Below are 19,803 nucleotides of genomic sequence, written 5' to 3' on the forward strand. Positions count from 1 at the left end.
GCACAAAAGCAGCTTATGAGTAAGTAACTAAAACACAAGTGAAAGAAGAAAATAGACCTCACCCTTCCTAAAAAAAGCAAGATTAATGTGGTGAATTCATCAGGACAACAATTCCAAAGCCCTGCTCCATCTGCCCCCTTCTTTATCAGGAGGTCCTAAGGACTCTGATGCCTGGCCTGAATTACCATTCTCCTTTGTGACTCAAGGGGGTCTCAGGTGGCCTGATGCTGAAAATATCCTAATCCAGTATCTTCTGTAAATTGAGACCACTACTCACTATGGACAGGAACAAGAAAATAAACAAATAGCTGCTGGTTTTGAACTGCTCAGGGATTCTATGGCATCAAGTACTGCTTGAAATACAGCAGCTGTAATGGAGAGAGAGAGATATGCTTTTCCCCAAGCATTCCAGAAATAGGGCAGACAGAGCTCCACGGTGCCCTCTAGGATGGGCTGATGCCACTCCAGATTGGCACAGATAAAATATGTTAATATCTAGGTGAAAGGTAAGCATTTTTAAGTTATCAAGCTGTATCTAACTAAAAACTACAGTTAATAAACAATTTCTTAGATTCTAGATACTGATTTTTCAGCATACAAATAATTCAAGTGACCTTTTAAAGAAAACCTTTAGTAACACAGGAAAACAACTAGTTCTATTTTCTGCTATATTCCATATATTCAGGAAGCGGAAGAACAGAGCAACCACACAAGTATTCCACCCACATTTGGAGCATGAAAAATATAACTGAAACTCAGGAACTGGGCTGGAGACACTATTCAAAGTCTGAATCTGCAGTATACAAGCTAGATATGGACTTTCAGAAAAGATAACTGGGGTTTAATAGAAGTGAAAAACTATGTGGTATTGGTTCCGCTGCTGTCTTTTAGTTGCCCAGTGACTCTGATTTATTCCAGCACCTTTCTCCATGTTTGCCAGCAGCTCTGCCACATTTACCTGGAGCCTGAATCCCTTCCTGTGCTGTATCTACCCTGTGCTGAGCTGGGACTGACTGTGGCACACTGTGGTTGCACATGGACCTGGGTATTTCTCCTTATTCTCAGCTTTCATCCCACGTTTTGTGGTTACTCAATTCAGCCAACTTTACATTGTTGCTCATTAAACAGAAACTCCATGAAGGAGCCAGGGTTGCCTCCTGCTCCATGGCACCCATCTTCAAAGGCAATGAATTCTCAAAGCATAGTTTTACAATTATTTAACGCTTCATTAAACCTCTGTTTTGTAAAAAAACACAGTGAGTCTTTGTTGTGGTCACAGAGGGCTCAGTGGCATGAGCTGGAGCTGCCAAGAGCCCCTCAGGTCCTCCCTCTGTGGGATGGGCAGCACTATCCCCACTCCCAAGGCAGCTCCATGGCACAAAGCCTTAGAGCACCTTTGCAGAACCTTTCTGGTGGGTTTTTTGAAAGCAGGTACTTTCAGCAGTCAATTGAGTACAAAGGACCTTAATTTTCATAACTATCCTTAATGAAAGACAGTCATTGCTATCAAGAGGTAAAAAAAACCCCAAAAAACAAAACAAACAATTCCAGATTCTTGAAAAAGCACTTAGACCAAAACTAAAAAAAGACAGAATGTTCCTAAGTATCACCACCTTTCTTTGCCCTTCCCACCTTCAAATCCTTCAGGTACTGAGCAAAGAGAATATTTTTAATGGGTTGGTGGCAGGAAGCACAACCTCCCATCAGTGTTCCAAGGCACATTTGCACAAATGGAGTCATTTCTAACAGATGAATGTCCAGGTTTTACCTTTGCAGGTGAAGCATTTGATGTGGAAGTGTCTGGCCTGAACTCGGAGCACTTCACCTTTACAGGGCTCCCCACACTTGTGGCAGTGGATGACTGGCTTCTCAGAGGGGTGGTGGGGCTCCTGAGGATGGGCCACTGGAAAGCAAACAAACAAAAAATAGTTCAACCCAAACAAAAAGAGTATTTTCTCCTATACAAAACTCTCTGTTCTCAAGACACTTTACACCATGTATCTGGTCACATTTTATGCTCATCTAAAAAATTACCACAGTTTTATTTAAATATAGTCTTTTCATAAACCAGTAGTTTAAGACATTCACATCAGCTACTGCTTCTTTCCATTGAGGCTGCTACAGAAAGAGGAGGAAAAACTCCCTCCACAGTGTCAGTGCCACAAAGTGTTTCAGAATGCCTGCCATTTTCTTTCCAAGAACATGAGTGTGTGCAAACCATTGGATGAGCACACAAGGAAAGTACAAACTAATTTAATCCAAGAAACTGTATAACCCAAGCAAAAAGGATGTAAGGAAAGCAATTCCAAATCAAGTTCTGGGAAACCAGATGAACCAGATAGTCTGTATGCAAATGGCTACACTAAAAATAAACTACAAACATCTCCTTTTTGCTACAGCAGATACCTAATGCAGGGAAAGCACTCCTGAAGAGAAAAGAAGCCAATATTATTTGTCTCTACTCCCATCAATTCTAGCAGAAATTACTCTCTGCATGCAAATTAGAGATACTATGAATAGGCAGTAACTACCCATGTATTTGCAATATTGTCAGGGAGACACAATTCCAGGCAGTGGTAATCACCTAACCACCCAGAGCAGAGCTTGCATAGGAACAGGAAAAGTTTGTGGATTTCATTGTTGTAATAAAAGTTTAATTGCTCCACATTTGGCTTCTGTAAAACACGTTTAACTTTCTCTTCAGATGTGGCAGCTTGGGGCCCTAACAGAAGTGCACGGGTGTAAGCTGGAGCAAGATTTCATCTCAACTGAACTGTTTGAAGTGGAAAGTATTACCCAGAATGTTCCCAAACAAACCTATGTTCCTTCAATTCTCCCTCCCACATCCCATTCTAGCAGTAGGAAGCCTTTCTCCTTGTAATATTGTTCTCAAACTAGTGGTGCTCATCAGAACATTTCAGAGAAAACACACCTCTGCCCACGCCTCTGTCTTTACACCACTCCTGCCCTACTTTCCCTGGCCTGCAAAGGACTGAGTGCTGATACATCACTCTCACTGTCACTGGAAAATATCTTCAGAATTTTCTCGAGATCTTTTCCTTTCCTGATCAGTTCCTGGCACCACCCCAGCCAGGACTATGCTGTTTTTCAGGTTACTGCTTATGCAGCAATCTAACAGACATCTTGCTCAGATTTACTGCACCAGATTCCTCCCCTTCTTCAGTGGATTTCTAGGGGAAAAGCTCCATCACTCCATGAAGTCTTTTTATATCATTCTCCCTTATAAATGCCTCACTGAAGAAATGCTGCTATCATTTTGCATTACATAAATACAAGATTAAAAATAAAAGTTGAATATGTGATTAGAGGAGTAAAAGCATCAAGAATAGAGAATAAAAAAATATTCTAAGCAATTTCTGTTATAAGTCCAGCCAGCCTAATATGGTAACTGTTATGCTCTTCTTCCTAACACCACTCATATCTCCAACCCCAAATTTCAAAGAAAATGGTTGAATTCTTCTACTCAAGCTCAATGTTTTTAATACCTCTTTTTCTGGTAGCCTCACTTAAATTATTTCCCCTGAGCAGTTATTCAGCCCATCCTGGAGAACAGAATTCAGCTGGTAATGCCAGCCAGTATTTCAATTAGCAGCTCCAGTGAAGTAAAAGCTCACTGAATGCCTTACCTTGAGTGAACCTCATCTAATAGTCTGCAATGCAATACTGTTCCTGGAGTGGAAGTTATTATTCTTACAAACTAAACTATTCACTAGCAACCAAGGAAATATATAGGAAAGAAGGAAATAAAGAAAGAAGGAAAGAAAGAATGATTAAAAGACAAACATAGGGAAGACTGTTAACTAATTAAATTATTATGAGCAAAATTCCCTCTCAGATTCAGACAACCTGAGATGGACCTGATGAAAGCTGAAGTTAACAGTGTGGCCTTTTAAAGTTGCTCACAAGAAATTGATGAAGAATTTGGGAAAATGCTCCCTAAGATTTATATGGTGCAATGTGAAATCTGTACCTGCAACATTCTCCTTATTCCACCTCACATGTGTAGGGCACTCTGACATTCTGCACACCAGGTTCCAGATCTTCTGGTATTGATCTGAAACACAAGCCTCTGCTCTTTACAGGAGAGTAAATAACAATTTTCAAGGCTAGTCCAATGATGCAGCTTCTTTCCAGTTCTGCCTTTAAAGCCATTTAAATGAATACAAATACTGTTAGTTGCTATTTCCAGACTGATCTCTTAAGTGAAGCTAATTATGGTGCTTGTCTTACTGGCCTCCATTTAGCATTGTAGGTCAAAATTGAATAATTGACTTTCACCCTCCTGTAAGGAATTGCTTGTAAGCTTTTTCCTTTGGATGCACGCAACACACACGAGGCTGTTCAGTGGCAGAGGTGACCTTTCATAGTTACCAGTGAGGACACAACAGGGAATTAAAGAAAAAACAAAGAGAAATACCTTTACAAGCAGTTTATTGGTATGTTTCTGACTGAAGTCCAGTCAGCTCACTGGACATGTCAGTTTTAAGCTGCTCTGGGTCTGGAAAGGTCAGAGTCAGGACCTGGGTTCAGCTCCTTGCAGGGATTTCACAACTTGAGTCCATATTTCAGGCTCTGCCTGCACCAACCCTCCCCACCACAACTGCAGGGATCTTCCCAGGCATCACAGACTGCACATGATGTAATAAGGCAACTCTAGATCGTGTCTAAGACAATTACAACAGACTCCAGACAGTATAATCGGTGACAGGACACGGATTTAGAATCTGGATAACCCAGATTCCAACCCCTGCTCCACAACAGGTATCTGGGCTCTATGATGATATCCCCCAACCCTAAAGGAATAAAGCCATACAGTTAACTTCAGCTAAGTCACTGAGCCTGGGACCTAAAACTAAAATTAAGTTATCTGAATATTTTAGTTTCTCTGTGTCTTCAGTGCCAGGGACTGTAAACCAGGTGCAACAGCACTGTTAACCTGAACCTAGTGTGAGAATAAATCCCATGACAAGGTTTGCAGGGATGGAGGGAGTCACACAAGCACCCAGGACAGCCAGTCACCTTCTTGCCTCAGCACCATGCTCACAATTGTCTTCAGGGCATCAAGTGCCCACTCAGAGCACGGGTGTGGAGCACAAACTCAGGTTAAGTATTGGCCAGCTCCAGTTCAAGGATGTGAACTGAAACCTGTCTCCACTCAAAGCTGTCACATCCCAGTTCAGCCCAACCAGCATGACAAGGTGCATGGGTGCTTTTGTGCTGGCCACTGCCTGAAGACTTTTTTTTTTTTTAATTAATGAATAAAATCTCTGGTCAGAGATACACAAAGAAGAACTTTTCAAGACAAGCTAGGTTGAGACTTCTACTCAAGACCAGCTTAAATGAATAATCAATGAATAATTAATGCTTTCTTAAACTCATTTAGGCTTCAAATAAGACAAATCAATGTCCCATTAAATATCCAATTTACCCAGAGTAACACATACGCTGACTGGGACAACTGGGGAGTCTGGATTACATAATTTAAGTCAGGACAAAATAAAAAGAACAGAAAAAAATCAATAGCACCTTCAGCTGTGAGGAAAACAGTCTTTGTCATTGCAGTGTTGCTTTGTGCTAACATCACCATTATTTTTGTCATTCCTTATGTTTCCTTGTGAATCAAGCAATGTTGATTTCATTACATTTTGCAACTGCACTATATGGATGTAAATTCAAAGCAACTCCAACAGCTTGAGAGTACTTGTTACTGCATTTTATCTAAACATCTCAAAATAATCCCAGACCTGCAAAGAAATAATTAAAAACAAAAAGAGACAGAAAAGACCACAACTCAATGTTCATATGAGAAACCAAAGGCATTTTCTGAGCAAAATTAAAGACTTAATTTGCTGTGCAAAGTTGAAAACTGTTCTGTTGGGGTGTTTTCTTTACAGCAGATCATTGTCTGAGGGTTTAAAAACAATTATTTTTTGTTGCATCAGCTAGAAATTAGACCTCTGTATTCACAACAAACCTTCCTGAAATGGAAATTCCAGCAACGAGCTGAAGAGTAAGCAGTTGAATAAAGAAATAAAGAAAACAATGACAATATATACTGCAGCCTTCTTTATTTATTATTCCCTCCCTGAACACAGAACTGTTAGGAAACCAAAGGCTCAAGCTAAGGGATTGCTAGCTGAGATTCTTGCTGGCAAGACTCCATGTATCTGCTGCAAGCCAGGAAGTACCTTGGCTTTTAACTGGAAGTTAGAAAAGCTTCTGGGAACCACCTTGCTGTGGGAATGCTGCAAGGTGGAGTCACACCAAATTATTTTTAGTTCAGCTCTACTCTAAACTGCAATAAAAAAAGAAAAAAAAAGCTTCCTCTAAATTTAAAGGTGATGATATGGGCTACTGGTCTTTTAAAAGTGAATTTTAATCATTTTTCCATTTGCATGGATACCTCCACAAATAAACCTGAAGCCATGCTGAGTCAACCCTAGCCATGTTGTTGAATGTGTAACTTCAGGCTTTAGCCAGGATACAGAATCTCTGTGACTTTTATCTCCTCAACCTCTGGGCTGTGTTGCACAGCACTGAGAACAGGCTGTGCTCACTGCAGCATGGGCAAGGGGATCCTCAGAATGTCACAGATTTTTCATTTATATCTCAGGAGTGGCCTGACACAGGCAGCATGTTCTCTGAAATGCTGATTTTCAGCTACTGTGTTTTCTTGGCTGGAGACTGAACTATTAAGGACAAAAAAAAAAAAAAAATAATAAAGCAGAGATGTAATTGTGTGAAACTACTCCACGTTCTTTGCCTGTTATAAAATTTCCTCACTCCTTTCTGCTTTCAGTAATCAAAGTAAAGGACTGTGCTTGAGATTGCCACAGCAGTAAATGCAACCAAAGCTTTCTGCACACAACTCTCACTCTGCCCTTCATGTCTGTGTTACCTGACATGGCTTTGGGGACTGCTGTCACAGCACATGTCACAGCTGAGATGGCCACAATACACAGAGTGTGGCCATACAATGTCAGAAAGCATCAACCCATACAGAGCAGCACCACACCACTTCAGAAGGCTGCAAGCACTGGCCCTTCTTGTCCTTCAGCCCAACCTTTTATCCCCTCCTGTTGATGCCCTGCCCCTGTGTGCCCTCTGCTCCTTTGGTGTTGCTCAGTGTCCCTGGGCACTCCATGGCTCATTGCTGTCAGTGCTGCTCACAGCTGTGCCCACTGGGGATGGGGATCAGCCACAGCCCCACTCCCCATCACCACACACTGTGTGCCTACAGGCTCTGATTGCTTAACTAATTTAAAGGATTTGCAGTTCAACACTTGAAGGTTTAAAACCAAAATTCCCTCATTGTTTGATGCTGCCAAGCAGCTCCCTGTCAATTCAGCTGGGCAGCCCCTGGCTTGGGTCAGGCCAGAGGGAGGCAGGTGGGCACTGTGCACAGCATGACAAGCTGGGAAAAAAATATTCTCTGAGCTGAAAGATGCTGGGGACACCAGAGAATCAAGTTCAAGAATGGAATCTGCCTTATCACTTCTTCTCCATGCTCTATTGTAAAGAGAGAAGTCATTTTCTCCCATCTTTTGTGTTTCTTTCAGAGATAAGAGCCTGTAAGCCCTGGTTTGTAAAGCCTGTCTGTCTGTAGCCCATAGAGTCTCCAAGGAATTCCTCTTTTGTAAAAGCCCAGCACAGTGGAGACTGAGGAGGTACTGAAATATCTATTTAAAAGAAGGGGTGAAAAATGCAGTGTCATTTTGCTTATCTGCAGACTCAGTTCTTGAATCTCAGATCTGTAAGAATCCTATCAGGTAAGGTGACCAAGCAGTGCCTGAGAGGGAAATCAAACCTCCCAGCTGCCAGGGACTGATAAAGATATTACTGCAGTCATTAGCCACAGGTATCTGACAGGGATCTTCAGGAATTCCAGGAAATCCTGGAAGGAGGCACTCCCATGAAGAGATTCTAGTGAGCTGCTTGCCTACACATGTATGAGAAAGCCTAAGGGAAAATCCTAGACTGCAGCTAGCTCATACTACTGCCATTCAAATCAGATCTGAAGAAGCATTTTAAAGCTCTTTCTTCCTGCAAATTTATCTGTATCACTCCTACAGTGTGCCAATTTGTCTTAAAACTATTTGTGCTGTCTATAGATATCCAGAGTACCTATTTTTAAAACAAGGTAGAAAAAAATAATCTTTAACTTGGTAGCTTTTTGCCACAGTTTTGAAATGTTTTCTCACATTTCCCATAAAAGTATTATCATTTTCCCCTTGCAATTCATCTGCTGCTGAAAACAGCAGATGCAGAAGGGACCCTGGCAGTGCAGCAGCTCCTTTGGCAGAAGTCAGTGCCCTGATGGTGATGAGGTGTGGCTCTACACCCACAGGAGAGCACAGTGGGCTGACCAGTGCACCCAGAATGAAATACTTTCATATTTTTAGGTATACATAACCTATGGATAGAGCTGATGCAGCTAAAAGAATGAAATGCAAAGATTTAGAGATACAAGTGCCAGGCAATAAGCCAAAATATTAACAACTGTAACTTGAAATCAATGAGAGACAACTCCTATGTTATTTACAAATGAAAATAAAAAGCTTTGTGCCACACACCCAAATGTGTAGAAAGGTGAGGAAATAATGACCTTTAAAAATACAGCATGGAAAAAAAAAATCACAATTATTTCAAAGTTTCAGAACACAAGTGCAAGCATATTTATCTTCTCTCTATTTTTCCTGCTGTTTCCTATCCTTCTCCCATGCCTCTTCCTCTAGCTCAAGCTTTGATACTGCAATTAATTCCCCACAGAACAGCATACAAGATCAGGGCCTAAGGCCTCAGCCCTATAAAGATTTATGCAAATGAATGGTTCAGTATTAAGTGAAATATTTAACACCAGCAACTGCTTGATCCTATCTGAAAAAAGATCACCTTCTCCAACACAGACAAAATAAAACAATGTAAATGTGATGGTTTTGCTACTAAAAGAAATGTGTTTGGTGGATCCAGTTTTCCAAGCCTTTGATAGTAATTGAGAGATAAAATTAGGATGTGTTTATGTAGGGGTTATATCCTTATCTGGACACTGGGGATTTCACCAAAGGTTCTGACAGTTTATAGCTTTAGTGCATAATTTCCAGAGTTTCTCAGTGACAAAGCATGAATGTGGCATGAACAGGAGCCTTGGGATATCCAACTCTTGCTTTGGAGCCACCAGGAGCCTGAGAGCTCCCTCAGTTTGCCAGCCAGAAACTGTGAACACTTCAGTGCTAACCCAGCTCTTCAGCCCAGGGACACTGCAGCAGCTCCACTGATGCTCCTCTCACCACAAAAGCACCAGAGCCTCTTCAGAAGAGTTTGTCATTCTCTAAAACAGCAGCAAGGAGGAGCTTCTGCCATGTCTGTCCACACATGTTTGCCTTTGATCACTTGGCAGGTGAATAAAAGCACCTTCTAGAGCATCATCTATACTTAGCAGGAACAAAAGAACCTGACAAAATTATTACGTTTATATTTGCTTAAGGAAAATTATAATCCTTTCAAAGATGAGTCAAGAACAGCTTCTTAACTGAATATGGTCAGGTGTTGTTTTAAGCTCAAACAGAAAAAGCAATAGGGAGTTTTAGAAGTATTTTCAGTAATGAAAAGGCACTAACCTTGCAATGAAGTATGCAGCAAACTAAGACATGCTAAGAAACAGATGATGATCAAACAAATGTTGACTGAGCCAAGCCAGTCTTTGAATCAAAACCTGCATTCCTGCATTACTCCACATGATTGTTAACAGATGGATTGCTGATTACTGGTTAGCAAGCCAAAGGGGAGAGGCACAAAGTGAATTAATTCTGCCATATTTCTACATTAGTACAGAGTAATTTTTCACAAGACAGATCGTCATAAAAATTGGGTGATAAAGAGACAGTGAATCCAGACTCTCTTATCTGATGTTCTGGGAATGCCCTTCTGGATCTTCATCATATCCACAAAGGTTCTCTGCACTTGGTTCCACAACCAACTTACTGAGGGTCAAGATAATCAACTCACCCTGTGAAACTCCTTGCTGAAGGGCTGGAAGATCAGGCTAAACATTTGCTTCTCACACTCAACATCTCTAAGTCTCTGTCATGTAGTAACTATTGATAAGCTTTGTAAGTGGCCAAAAAAAAAATTGCATTATGCCTTCAACACACTTGACATACACAACAGGATCATTCACTATTTCAAAAGAGTGATATTTTTCTAACATAGGACAGAGGTAATTAGAAATTCAAGAGCTCCTCAGCATACTCTGAGCAGCCATCTCATACACATCACTTGATGTCTCTATCTTTAAAAAATATCACAGAATAGTCTGAGGTGGAAAGGACCCACAGGGATCATCAAGACCAGTATCAAAACCTTACACACAACAATGAATACACAGAAGTGTCAAATTATTCAGTGCAAATCCTGAAGGATCCTCAAGGCTACATGAAAGCAAGTTGCTGAAGTTAGCAGAAGAAACAATTGCTTTTTCCAGACAGCATGGAAATTCTGGCTTACTGATGAGTGGTGGTTTCCCATAATAGCACTCAAATGTCTATCAGGCCTCTCAGCTACCCAAACAGCATCCCACGTGGGGATTCTGGCAACAAACTCATCACAGTTCCCCTCTGCATCCTTTACAGAGGCTGCATGAGTATTCCATGCAGTAAAATGAAATATATTTCCTTCTGAAGTAAGTCAATATAAAAATGCTAATTTTAATAATCAATTCTCCCACTGTTCACCGTGAGATCATCTGAGGAGGAACACTGACCTACATAAGCCAGTTGTATCCCAGATGCCTTCAAAACAGAATCTGTGCTAAAATCTCCTCTCAGTTACCACCAGGAATCTCCCCAAGGGTTTTTTCACAAGACCCTTGCAGGGACCTGTCCTCAGCCAACCCCTTTAAACCACAGAAGCTCTGTGCCCTGTGCTAAGAAATTCTCCTTCAATCAAGGACCTTGTAAATGCCCATGATTCAGTACCAGCCTCACCTGTGGCATTTCTGAGCTACACAGCCTCAAACTAAAACCAGACACCACAGAAATGAGCAACACAAATCTTCCCAGGGCTCCTGATGCCCAGGATAGTGTGCCATGTACAGAGCTGATAAACCAGACATTTCAGAAGCCCTGCCCTGTGCTTATTTGCAGCCAGACCTCAAAAACACTGCAGCATAGAAGTCAGTTTCTGAGGTATATTATCTCAACAATAAATAATTGTGCTCCCAAAGACCATCAAGTGTTAACATTAGATGGTAAATGGACTGTCACAGGGAAAGCACTGACCAATACCCTGAACATAGCCTGCTACTCTGGCTAGCACCTCCACTGCTGGACAGCAAGCAGACACCCTCAAATCCATCAGATCCTGTTTTGAGATGCCTTTGGAGAAAAGAAAAGAAAATAAAAATGCAACTGCTTCTTTGAACAAACAAGTAATTCATTGACTCTTGTTCAATCCAGCAGTAATAAAAAATAACAGTCAATGCTCTGCAAGGCTTCGTTTCTATTTGGATCACTTCTTTAATTTGGTATAATTTTAAGATACTGCTTCTGAACCAGATCCTGAACTGAAACAGAGTTCCACAATACTGCCCTGTAGATTATAGTGATGTGTGATGCTGAAGTGGTACTAACAGCAGTGGGAATTAATTAAAAAACACTTTTGAGAGTGTTTGCAGAGCCTGTTTTTCTCTTCTATAGCATAAGAGCACCAACATTTCACTTCTGAACAGCTGGTATTAATTATAGATCATGTACACAATTGATTGACACAAGGCTTCTATCATTTCTGGGTTTATATCCCTTTATGAAGAGTGCATAAAAAATCCAGAATTATTCCTCTAGTTGTCTCTTACAACACAAAATGACCGCCATTAATAAAATACATGATATTTTTTTTCAAAAATGTCACACAGCCTCTAAAAATTGGATCCAACTTTGGGACAATAGTGAAGCACTTAGCTTTAATTCCCAGGGATTCAATTAGACTCAACAAGACACTCTGCTGAACAGAACAGGCATAAGACAATGCCTAAGTGTTCTCCTTAGACAGATCCCTAGTGAGGCTGAAAGTTATCCAGGCTCAACGAAGGCAAGGATTAATTATTCTTTTGGGGATACTGACTGTCCTCTAGGTGGAAAACCAACTTTGCTATAAATAATCCTTTTTAAATTAGTTATGGATTGCCCCCAGAAAGAAAAAAAAAAAAATTCCTTTCCTGTTCCCTGGCTTCTCCCACCCAAAGGGCACAAGACATTTTGATTAGTGGAACTTGGTCTTTTCCCCTGGTATCCATTAATTATTCTTCTAAAATAATTGACTCTCCTACAGAAACAGGCCAAATTATGATCCTAACTTGTAAATTCTTTCCTACCAAGATTCCTACCTTCCCTTTGGAAAAATATTTCTCTGCCCTAGCTTAACGTATTTTTAAACAATTTTACTATGCCAAGACTCTATCTATAGAAGTGTTGCCTTTTGAATTCTCATCCAAGGAAAGCAACCATATAATTTTTTATTCCACTCAGTTGTATTCACCATAACCAGCAGGGCTTTGGGAATGTTGGTGCTGTAGGAGACCAAGGATGGGATTGTGCTGGTCACTGTTGGCCCAGCCAGTTCAGTAAATGGCAAAACTGACCCATTGCACATTGAAACAGAACCAGGGGAGCACAGAGAACCTCTGCAAAAACACAGACACGGCAAACATTGAAAAGACAAACAGCAGGAGACACCAGAAAGGGAGAGCAGAGCATTTCACTGTGCACTGGCACAGATTGCCCAGAGGGGTTGTGGAGTGTCCCTCACTGGAGATGTTCCAGAACCATCCAGACACAATCCTGTGCCCTGTGCTCAAGGATGATCCTGCTTGAGCAGGGAGGATGGACCAGAGGAGCCACTGTGGTCCCTGCCAACCTGACCCACCCTGGGATTCTGTGAGATACAGGAGACAAAGCCAGGACAGAGAAGACACCAAAGCACCGGGAAGAGAGAAACAAAAATGGTACTGGGGCAGGAGAAATGCTGAGAAATACCTAAGAGCCTCTAAAAACTCCAAAAGGACTTCAGGCAGCAGAGGAATTCACATGGAAATAACTGAGCAAGGGAAAAGGAGCCCTCAGTGAAAGGAGCAGCAATGGCCGGGTACCAGGGTCCTGCCCCACCCCAGCCTCAGCAGAGCTACATGGAGTGACATGGACTGGAAACCAGAGTGTCCAGAGAGAACATGAGGTGTGCTTCTCAGAGCATGTGTTTGCTTGCTTTTATCTTCAAAACCAAAATTAGCAATTAGAACTGTGATAATTGTGAGCAAATGAAATTGTCTGAACACCTCCTTCTCCAAACTGGGATTTTTGGCTCATCCCAGGCACTGTTTCAGTTGGAGGAAGAGCTGCCTCTACCACCACCGGAACCTATGAACTCTGTGGTCTCAAATTTAATGACTAAACCCCCTAAGCCCTCCCCTCCAGTGAGATCAATAGCAAAAGCTCTCTCATTGCTCAGTGTAAAATATCAGCCATCGTATATTCAGAGCTGGCTCCTACACACAGCTGGGATGCAAGGAATGTATGGAATTCCACTACTGGGAAACATGGGAAGTGGTCAGGCATGGCAGGACTGCACACTGTGCTTGCCCAGCTCTTTGGATAGGAGTATTTGTACCTCATCTGAAGTAAGTGCTATTAAAAAAAATAAATAAATTAAAATCTCCAGTAAACATGCAGTGCCTGAGCTGGCATCTCCTCGGTTATTTTTGTTCCTCTCAGTATCAATGCTGCACACCAGAACTGCAATTTGAAACCTAATATTAAAAATAAATTTAGAAAGAGAAAGTACAGAAAAGCAATGCCATAAATGTGCCAATAGAAACATAATTCCTTTACAATTGCATTGCCTTTTAAAAGTAATAAGATGCTTACAAGATAATCACGTAGCACTGGATACTCTTTATGTTTTTTTGTACAAGTAGGAGTAGTGAAATCCCAACACTAAGATTGCCTTGTCACAGCTGTGAAGCGAGGTAAAAGAAACTCTCTGCTCCAAAGATCTCAAATTCAAATAATCAAGGCAGACAAGAGGAATGTTCTTATCCTCATTTTACAGATTAACACAAGGAGAGATCAAATTACCTCCCCAAGGTCACCTTAAGAGCCTCTAACACAGAACTGTTCTATTGTCTAGGTCTTTAACGACAAGTGTATTTTTTCAACATCTACTATTATGCATATTTATAAAATGCCTTTTCTGTGGTTTGTACAAGGCAGCACAGGCCCTTAATAAAAATAAAAAAAACAAAAACAAAACCCCAAATGCCCAGCCCCAAAAGCAAACTGCCAAGCAGAAGCAAATTTGAAACTAAGTAAACTGAAGCAAAAAGAAAATTAACTCCCCAATCCTCCCCTGCCAATGTGATTGCATAATCTTGTCATGTGCTCCAAAAGCAACAAACTTGGAGACTTTCCCAGGTCACCTGGGGTTAAAGAGTTCCAAAGCCATGAGTTCAAATCAAGACTAAATTTCACCAACGACCATGACACTGAGACAGTGTTAGGGCCCAAATCCCATTACTCAACATTCTCCTGATTAACACAGGGAATAAACGTTAAAACTGCAAATACACAGAGCACTGGAGAGACAGTTCCCAAGAGAGAACATATTTAAATTAGCAGGCAGGTAACATTTGCATAATCTTCAAGGAAAGTCCCATCTAAAGCAGCTACATTACAACTACAGAGAAAGAATAAAATCTCCTTTGGGGGCTCACAGCTCTTGGGACTGGCAAATGGAAGAGAAGAAGGCTGGAGCAAGCATACAACCAATCCTCTTGGTCAAAACCTGAAGGGGTATTGCTATCACACTTTACCAAAAGTATGGAGAAAAAAAACAACAGAGAACAAAATCCCTCTGCAAGACTGAGCCATGGGCCAAACAATACAGGAAATATGGGACCAGCTTGGTGACTGCACCTTGTGTGGCTGCCTGGGAGAGCCAGCAGCAGTGAGCACCTACAGAGGAGCTGTGGGAACATGGAAACATCATCAAGCTCACTGCAACTGGGTACCCAGTAGGTGCCAGCACCTTCCCTTCAGCAGAATGAGTACATGAAGAACAGAAATCATAAAGCCTCTGAGCCTGCTTCTTCAACCCAAAAAATCTTCAAGCCCTCATACTTCCTCCTTTTATCCTTCCAAGCATGCAGAAGCATGGCATGAACAGCAACTAATCCACTTTCATAGTTGTGCCCATGGATGATCCTGCCCAAGATTTCATCAGGTACAAAGCTGATTGCCAATATGCTTTCACAGACTAGCACTTGAATGCCAGGGCTGTCTTCTCATCAACTGCTCAAAAAATCAAGAATCAGGGCTAAATCCTCAGTTTATGTGAACTAATGGAGAACTAACCAATGAATGAACCAACTAATGAAGCTACAACACTTGTGTCACACAGAAACCTGGCTAGCAGGCTCCCAGCCCACACACTGACCTCAACATAGAAGCAGCAAGAATGCAGATTATTCCATATGGGCTCTAAACTGCCAGAGAGAATTCATAACCAGACAAACATGTGCACATGCAAACTTTCTTTCTGTTAAAGGATAAGAAGAGAGAAAGTTGCCCTTGGCTGCAGCACAGTGATAATAATTTAGCTGAGTAACTAGATAATAAGGGCTCATAATTGGAAATAGATAAGACCACAGAGAGATGAAAATGTGGTATCAGTCAGACACAACTTAGGAAGCGCCGCTCGCTGTCAGCAGAAAACACCCTGGCCTCAGGAATTTTTTTGTGTATGAACTAAGCAGGCAGACACTGAAATCACTCTACAATATGAGCATAATGAAGCATGCTAATTTGCTACAAACCGTTACCAGCCATTTTTCAATTCAGTGAATTGGAGTTGTATTTTTTTAGCTGGAACCAGCCCCTCCAGTGCCTGCTTAACACGTCTGTGAAATGACACTGGCCTGAGCTGCATCTGCAGAGGCTGGAGGGGAGGGCACCAGCTGAACTGTACTGACTGCATTTTGCAGGAGTATCACTGCAGAGAGAGACATTCAGAGCAATAAATCCTGACCTTCTGACCAAAGCAGAGGAGAAAATAAAAAGGAAAAAAACAACCAAAACAAAAGCTGAAAGAAACAAACAAAGCAACCAAAAAACCCCAGCAACAAACAGAAAAAGGAAAATTGAGGCAGAAACATAAGAGTTAAAAAAATAGTTGGAGAAATTATTTGAAAGTAATAACATATACAATCAAACTATTTAACAGATTCCATCCTTTCTCTTTCTGCAGCCATGAGATATGAAATATCAGTAACTGCACTCCAAAATCAAAGACAACATTTAGTTATTTTAGTCCATTATCTTTGTGAACAGGAAAAAAATATTTATATCCAACATAAATATAAACAGCCATTTTTAATAATGCATTAAACTTGGTGGGGAGGGGGAAAGGAAGCAATTTAAACACAAAATATTTTTCAGATTTTCAACCATTCATTGTCAACTTCTGCTCCTCTATGAAGCTTTTTTTGAAGCTTTTTTCCTCCCATTTTTTACAAACATGATGGGCTTGCTTTCATTTTCTTGCAGGTAAATGATAATTTTCATGGTGCAAGATGCTAAAACTGAATTTACAGAGTATTCCTCAGCTACAACTCCACCTAACACAGGGAATCCAACCAAGGGAACATCAGCTGGGGGAGGGAACAGAAACCTATAAAGGGACCAAACCTGAATGCTACACATATTTTATGTGCACTTCATGAAAACCAGCAGTCTTGTCTTAAAAAGTATCTTACAAAACAAGCAACAGTAATGACAAACTGAATGACAATACACTTATTTTTCTGAAAAGATGACTGACATAGTTCATTCAAATGATTCTGAAACCTGCACTTTCCAGGATTTGGGGTGAAATTCCTATTTAAACCATCCCTGGTATGGCTCACTGATAGGGGTAGCAAGTCATCATGACTGATATTATAAAAGTAATCCTGTATATCTGAAATAAAGGATCCCAAAGCCACAAAGCAGCCAATAAAATTTATGCTGGTTCACTGCCTCTCATCAACAAAAATTATCAATAGCCTGGATAATGGTTATTACTACAATCCTCCTGATAGCTGTGACACACTGGGGCAGGTATTTGTCATTTATGAGGCATTTGTCCTGCTCTCCCCAATCTACACAGCTGTGAAGTTAATTGCACTCACTTTTTATCTACATTTCAAAAAGTCTTAGCACGGGTGTTCAAAGCTGCAAAACTGCTCACTCTTACTCAACTTTACTCCTTCTTATTTCTATTTCTGCTCCAGTTTGAATTTCTCCCACATTATTTTTTACAGAGTCCTCAGAAGTAAAAACACAGAATCTCCTCTTCACAGAAGAGACTGAGTCTGAATCTGTCTGTGATAATGTAATGCCCCCAAACCACATCCAGTACACTCAAATACAACTCATAATCTATCTTGCATCTTCATAATACAATAAATGACACAGTATTACGGCAAGGAAACACCCCACAACCATTTCTAAATTGTTTAAACTAGCAAATGCTTCTGTAGGAGGCTTAAAACGTTACTTATAGGTAACTGATGTCCAATTTACTGCTGCAAAATTCAAGCATTTTGCAAAATCTCATTTATCCATTAAAATTTAAAATATATCCTCTCAAGTCCAGATTTGAATATATCAATGTTTATCTTTAAAATTTCAAACTAGCTGCTGCAGTGGTCAAAGCTACTTGAACTGTAGCAAATACAGGTAAGAAACTGTCAACTTGGGTTAAATCACAGAAAAAAAAACCCAAACAAACATGTGCACACAGAAGGGACCCTGCTGTGCAGACACACTAAATTAGATGTGTTCCAGATTCTACCCTTATTAAAGCAGGTACAATGATAATAAATGCAACCCACTGCAGGGCTTCACGCACCATTTTTATAGAAAGGAAAACAACAACTGCCAATCACAGCATGCTCATCTTAAATGTGAGGGTTTAAACCTCAGGTGACCGTGGCTGGCACATTAGGTTTCAGCTCCAGTCTATCAATAAACATAATTACCTTTTTCTTTCACCATGGCAAACAATTTTTCTTCTTAGTGGAAGCAGCAAGAATTAGCTGAAGTAATTTAAACACAATCTCTTTTCCAGCAGTGTTTGGCTGAGATGGATTTAAAAAAAAAGAAAAAAAAGAGGAAGAAAAGAAAATAAAGAAAAAAGGCAGCTTATTCCAGATAATAATCTTTCCTACAAGGTCTGATCAGGTCTGATTGCTCATCACTGTCTCTTTCCTTCTGGTTCCTCTGCTCTTTTCCCAGCGTGGTGTTTTGCTGTGCTAAAGGCAGCTCATCCTGCCTGTGGCTCCTGCCCTGTGCTGGGAGCTCCAGCTGCCCTGGCAGCCAGGGCTGGATTCCAGAGCTCTGCTTTCCATCCTGACACCACCCTGCATCCATCCATTCCCTGCTCTCCAGCCCCACACCATCCTGCATCCATTCCCCTGCTTTCCATTCATCCATTCCCTGCTCTCCATCCCCACACCACCCTGCATTCATCCATTCCCTGTTTTCCAGCCCCACACCACCCTGCATTCATCCATTCCCTGTTTTCCAGCCCCACACCACCCTGCATTCATCCATTCCCTGTTTTCCAGCCCCACACCACCCTGCATTCATCCATTCCCTGTTTTCCAGCCCCACACCACCCTGCATCCATCCATTCCCTGTTTTCCAGCCCCACACCACCCTGCATTCATCCATTCCCTGTTTTCCAGCCCCACACCACCCTGCATCCATCCATTCCCTGTTTTCAGCCCCACACCACCCTGCATTCATCCATTCCCTGTTTTCCAGCCCCACACCACCCTGCATTCATTCCTTCCCCTCCCAGCCCAGCTCCACTGCCTCTCACTCCCAAATCAAAGGCAAGAGGCTGCCAGGGGGATGTGAGGGAGAGCAGGGGAGCTGTTCCAATGCACACACAAAGCTAAAGTGGTATTTATGAGCTTTCTGTTATTTTATTTACTCAAACTGAGCCAGATCAAGAGGGGAAACAAAGATGAGAGCACAGGCAAGTGCTGAGGCAGGCTGCAGCACAGTGGCTTTTCCATGGTGAGCACTTTATCCACTCCTGGATTTAGCTTTAAAGCAATTATGAGAGCACAAAACATGCTAATAAGAGGTCTCTCAATACTTACTGTTACTTAGAGTAACACACAGCCTGTGTAAAACGGGAATACCTATCTATCCTCTACTTCAAACAACAATAAAAATAATAAAAATGGAAATTGTCACTGCTCAGTGAGCAGCTGGGTTCTGCAGCCAAAAAGTGCTATACAAATGTTTGCTGGGGGTCAAAGTAAGTGCTGGATTCTGGAATACCAAATAAATGGAAACAATAACTCTTCCTGAGTTATTCCTTTGCAGATGATAGCCACAGGTACTCATGGAACTGAGAAGACAGAAGGGTACTGAAACAGCATCACTGAGACAGGAATTTCACTGCCCAACATGTCCCCAACAAGACAAAGCACCAGTGTAGAATCTGGGCCTCAAACTGACCTCCCAATTTATGGCTTTCCAGGCACTAAACTCTACTGAGAAAGGACTGGTCAGTAAACTGATGCTGAAAAGCAAACAAACCAACCCTTTAGAATATTGTCAAGTCTCATCATCATATACCAATGTTCTGCTTTCTATTAAAAGATGCAGGTCAGAGTCAGGGGAAACAAAGCTTTTCTTTTACAAGCAAACTTTCATTCACAGTTATGAAGAAAAGATTGGA

General features: G+C 41.3%; 1 protein-coding gene across 6 annotated transcripts in view; it reads right to left on the bottom strand.

Annotated features, from left to right (window-relative positions):
* Nucleotides 1-19,803, bottom strand: part of ABLIM1 (actin binding LIM protein 1) — a 190,758-nt gene that overhangs the window by 98,053 nt on the left and 72,902 nt on the right. For 2 of the 6 annotated variants that reach the window (XM_071446243.1, XM_071446241.1), the window contains exons 1-2: nt 18,086-18,641; nt 1,769-1,903 (exon numbers count right to left, since the gene is read on the bottom strand). In XM_071446243.1, the coding sequence (XP_071302344.1) occupies nt 1,769-1,903; nt 18,086-18,101 (151 nt within the window). In that variant the 5' untranslated portion in view covers nt 18,102-18,641. Of the gene's footprint in view, nt 1-1,768; nt 1,904-18,085; nt 18,648-19,803 lie in introns of those variants that run through there. The other 4 variants (XM_071446245.1, XM_071446242.1, XM_071446244.1 and 1 more) reach the window with 4 other exon arrangements.

Source organism: Agelaius tricolor, unplaced genomic scaffold (assembly GCF_023055355.1).
Source record: "Agelaius tricolor isolate 1412-34295 unplaced genomic scaffold, bAgeTri1.0.p SCAF_22, whole genome shotgun sequence".
Classification (NCBI taxonomy): Eukaryota; Metazoa; Chordata; class Aves; order Passeriformes; family Icteridae; genus Agelaius; species Agelaius tricolor.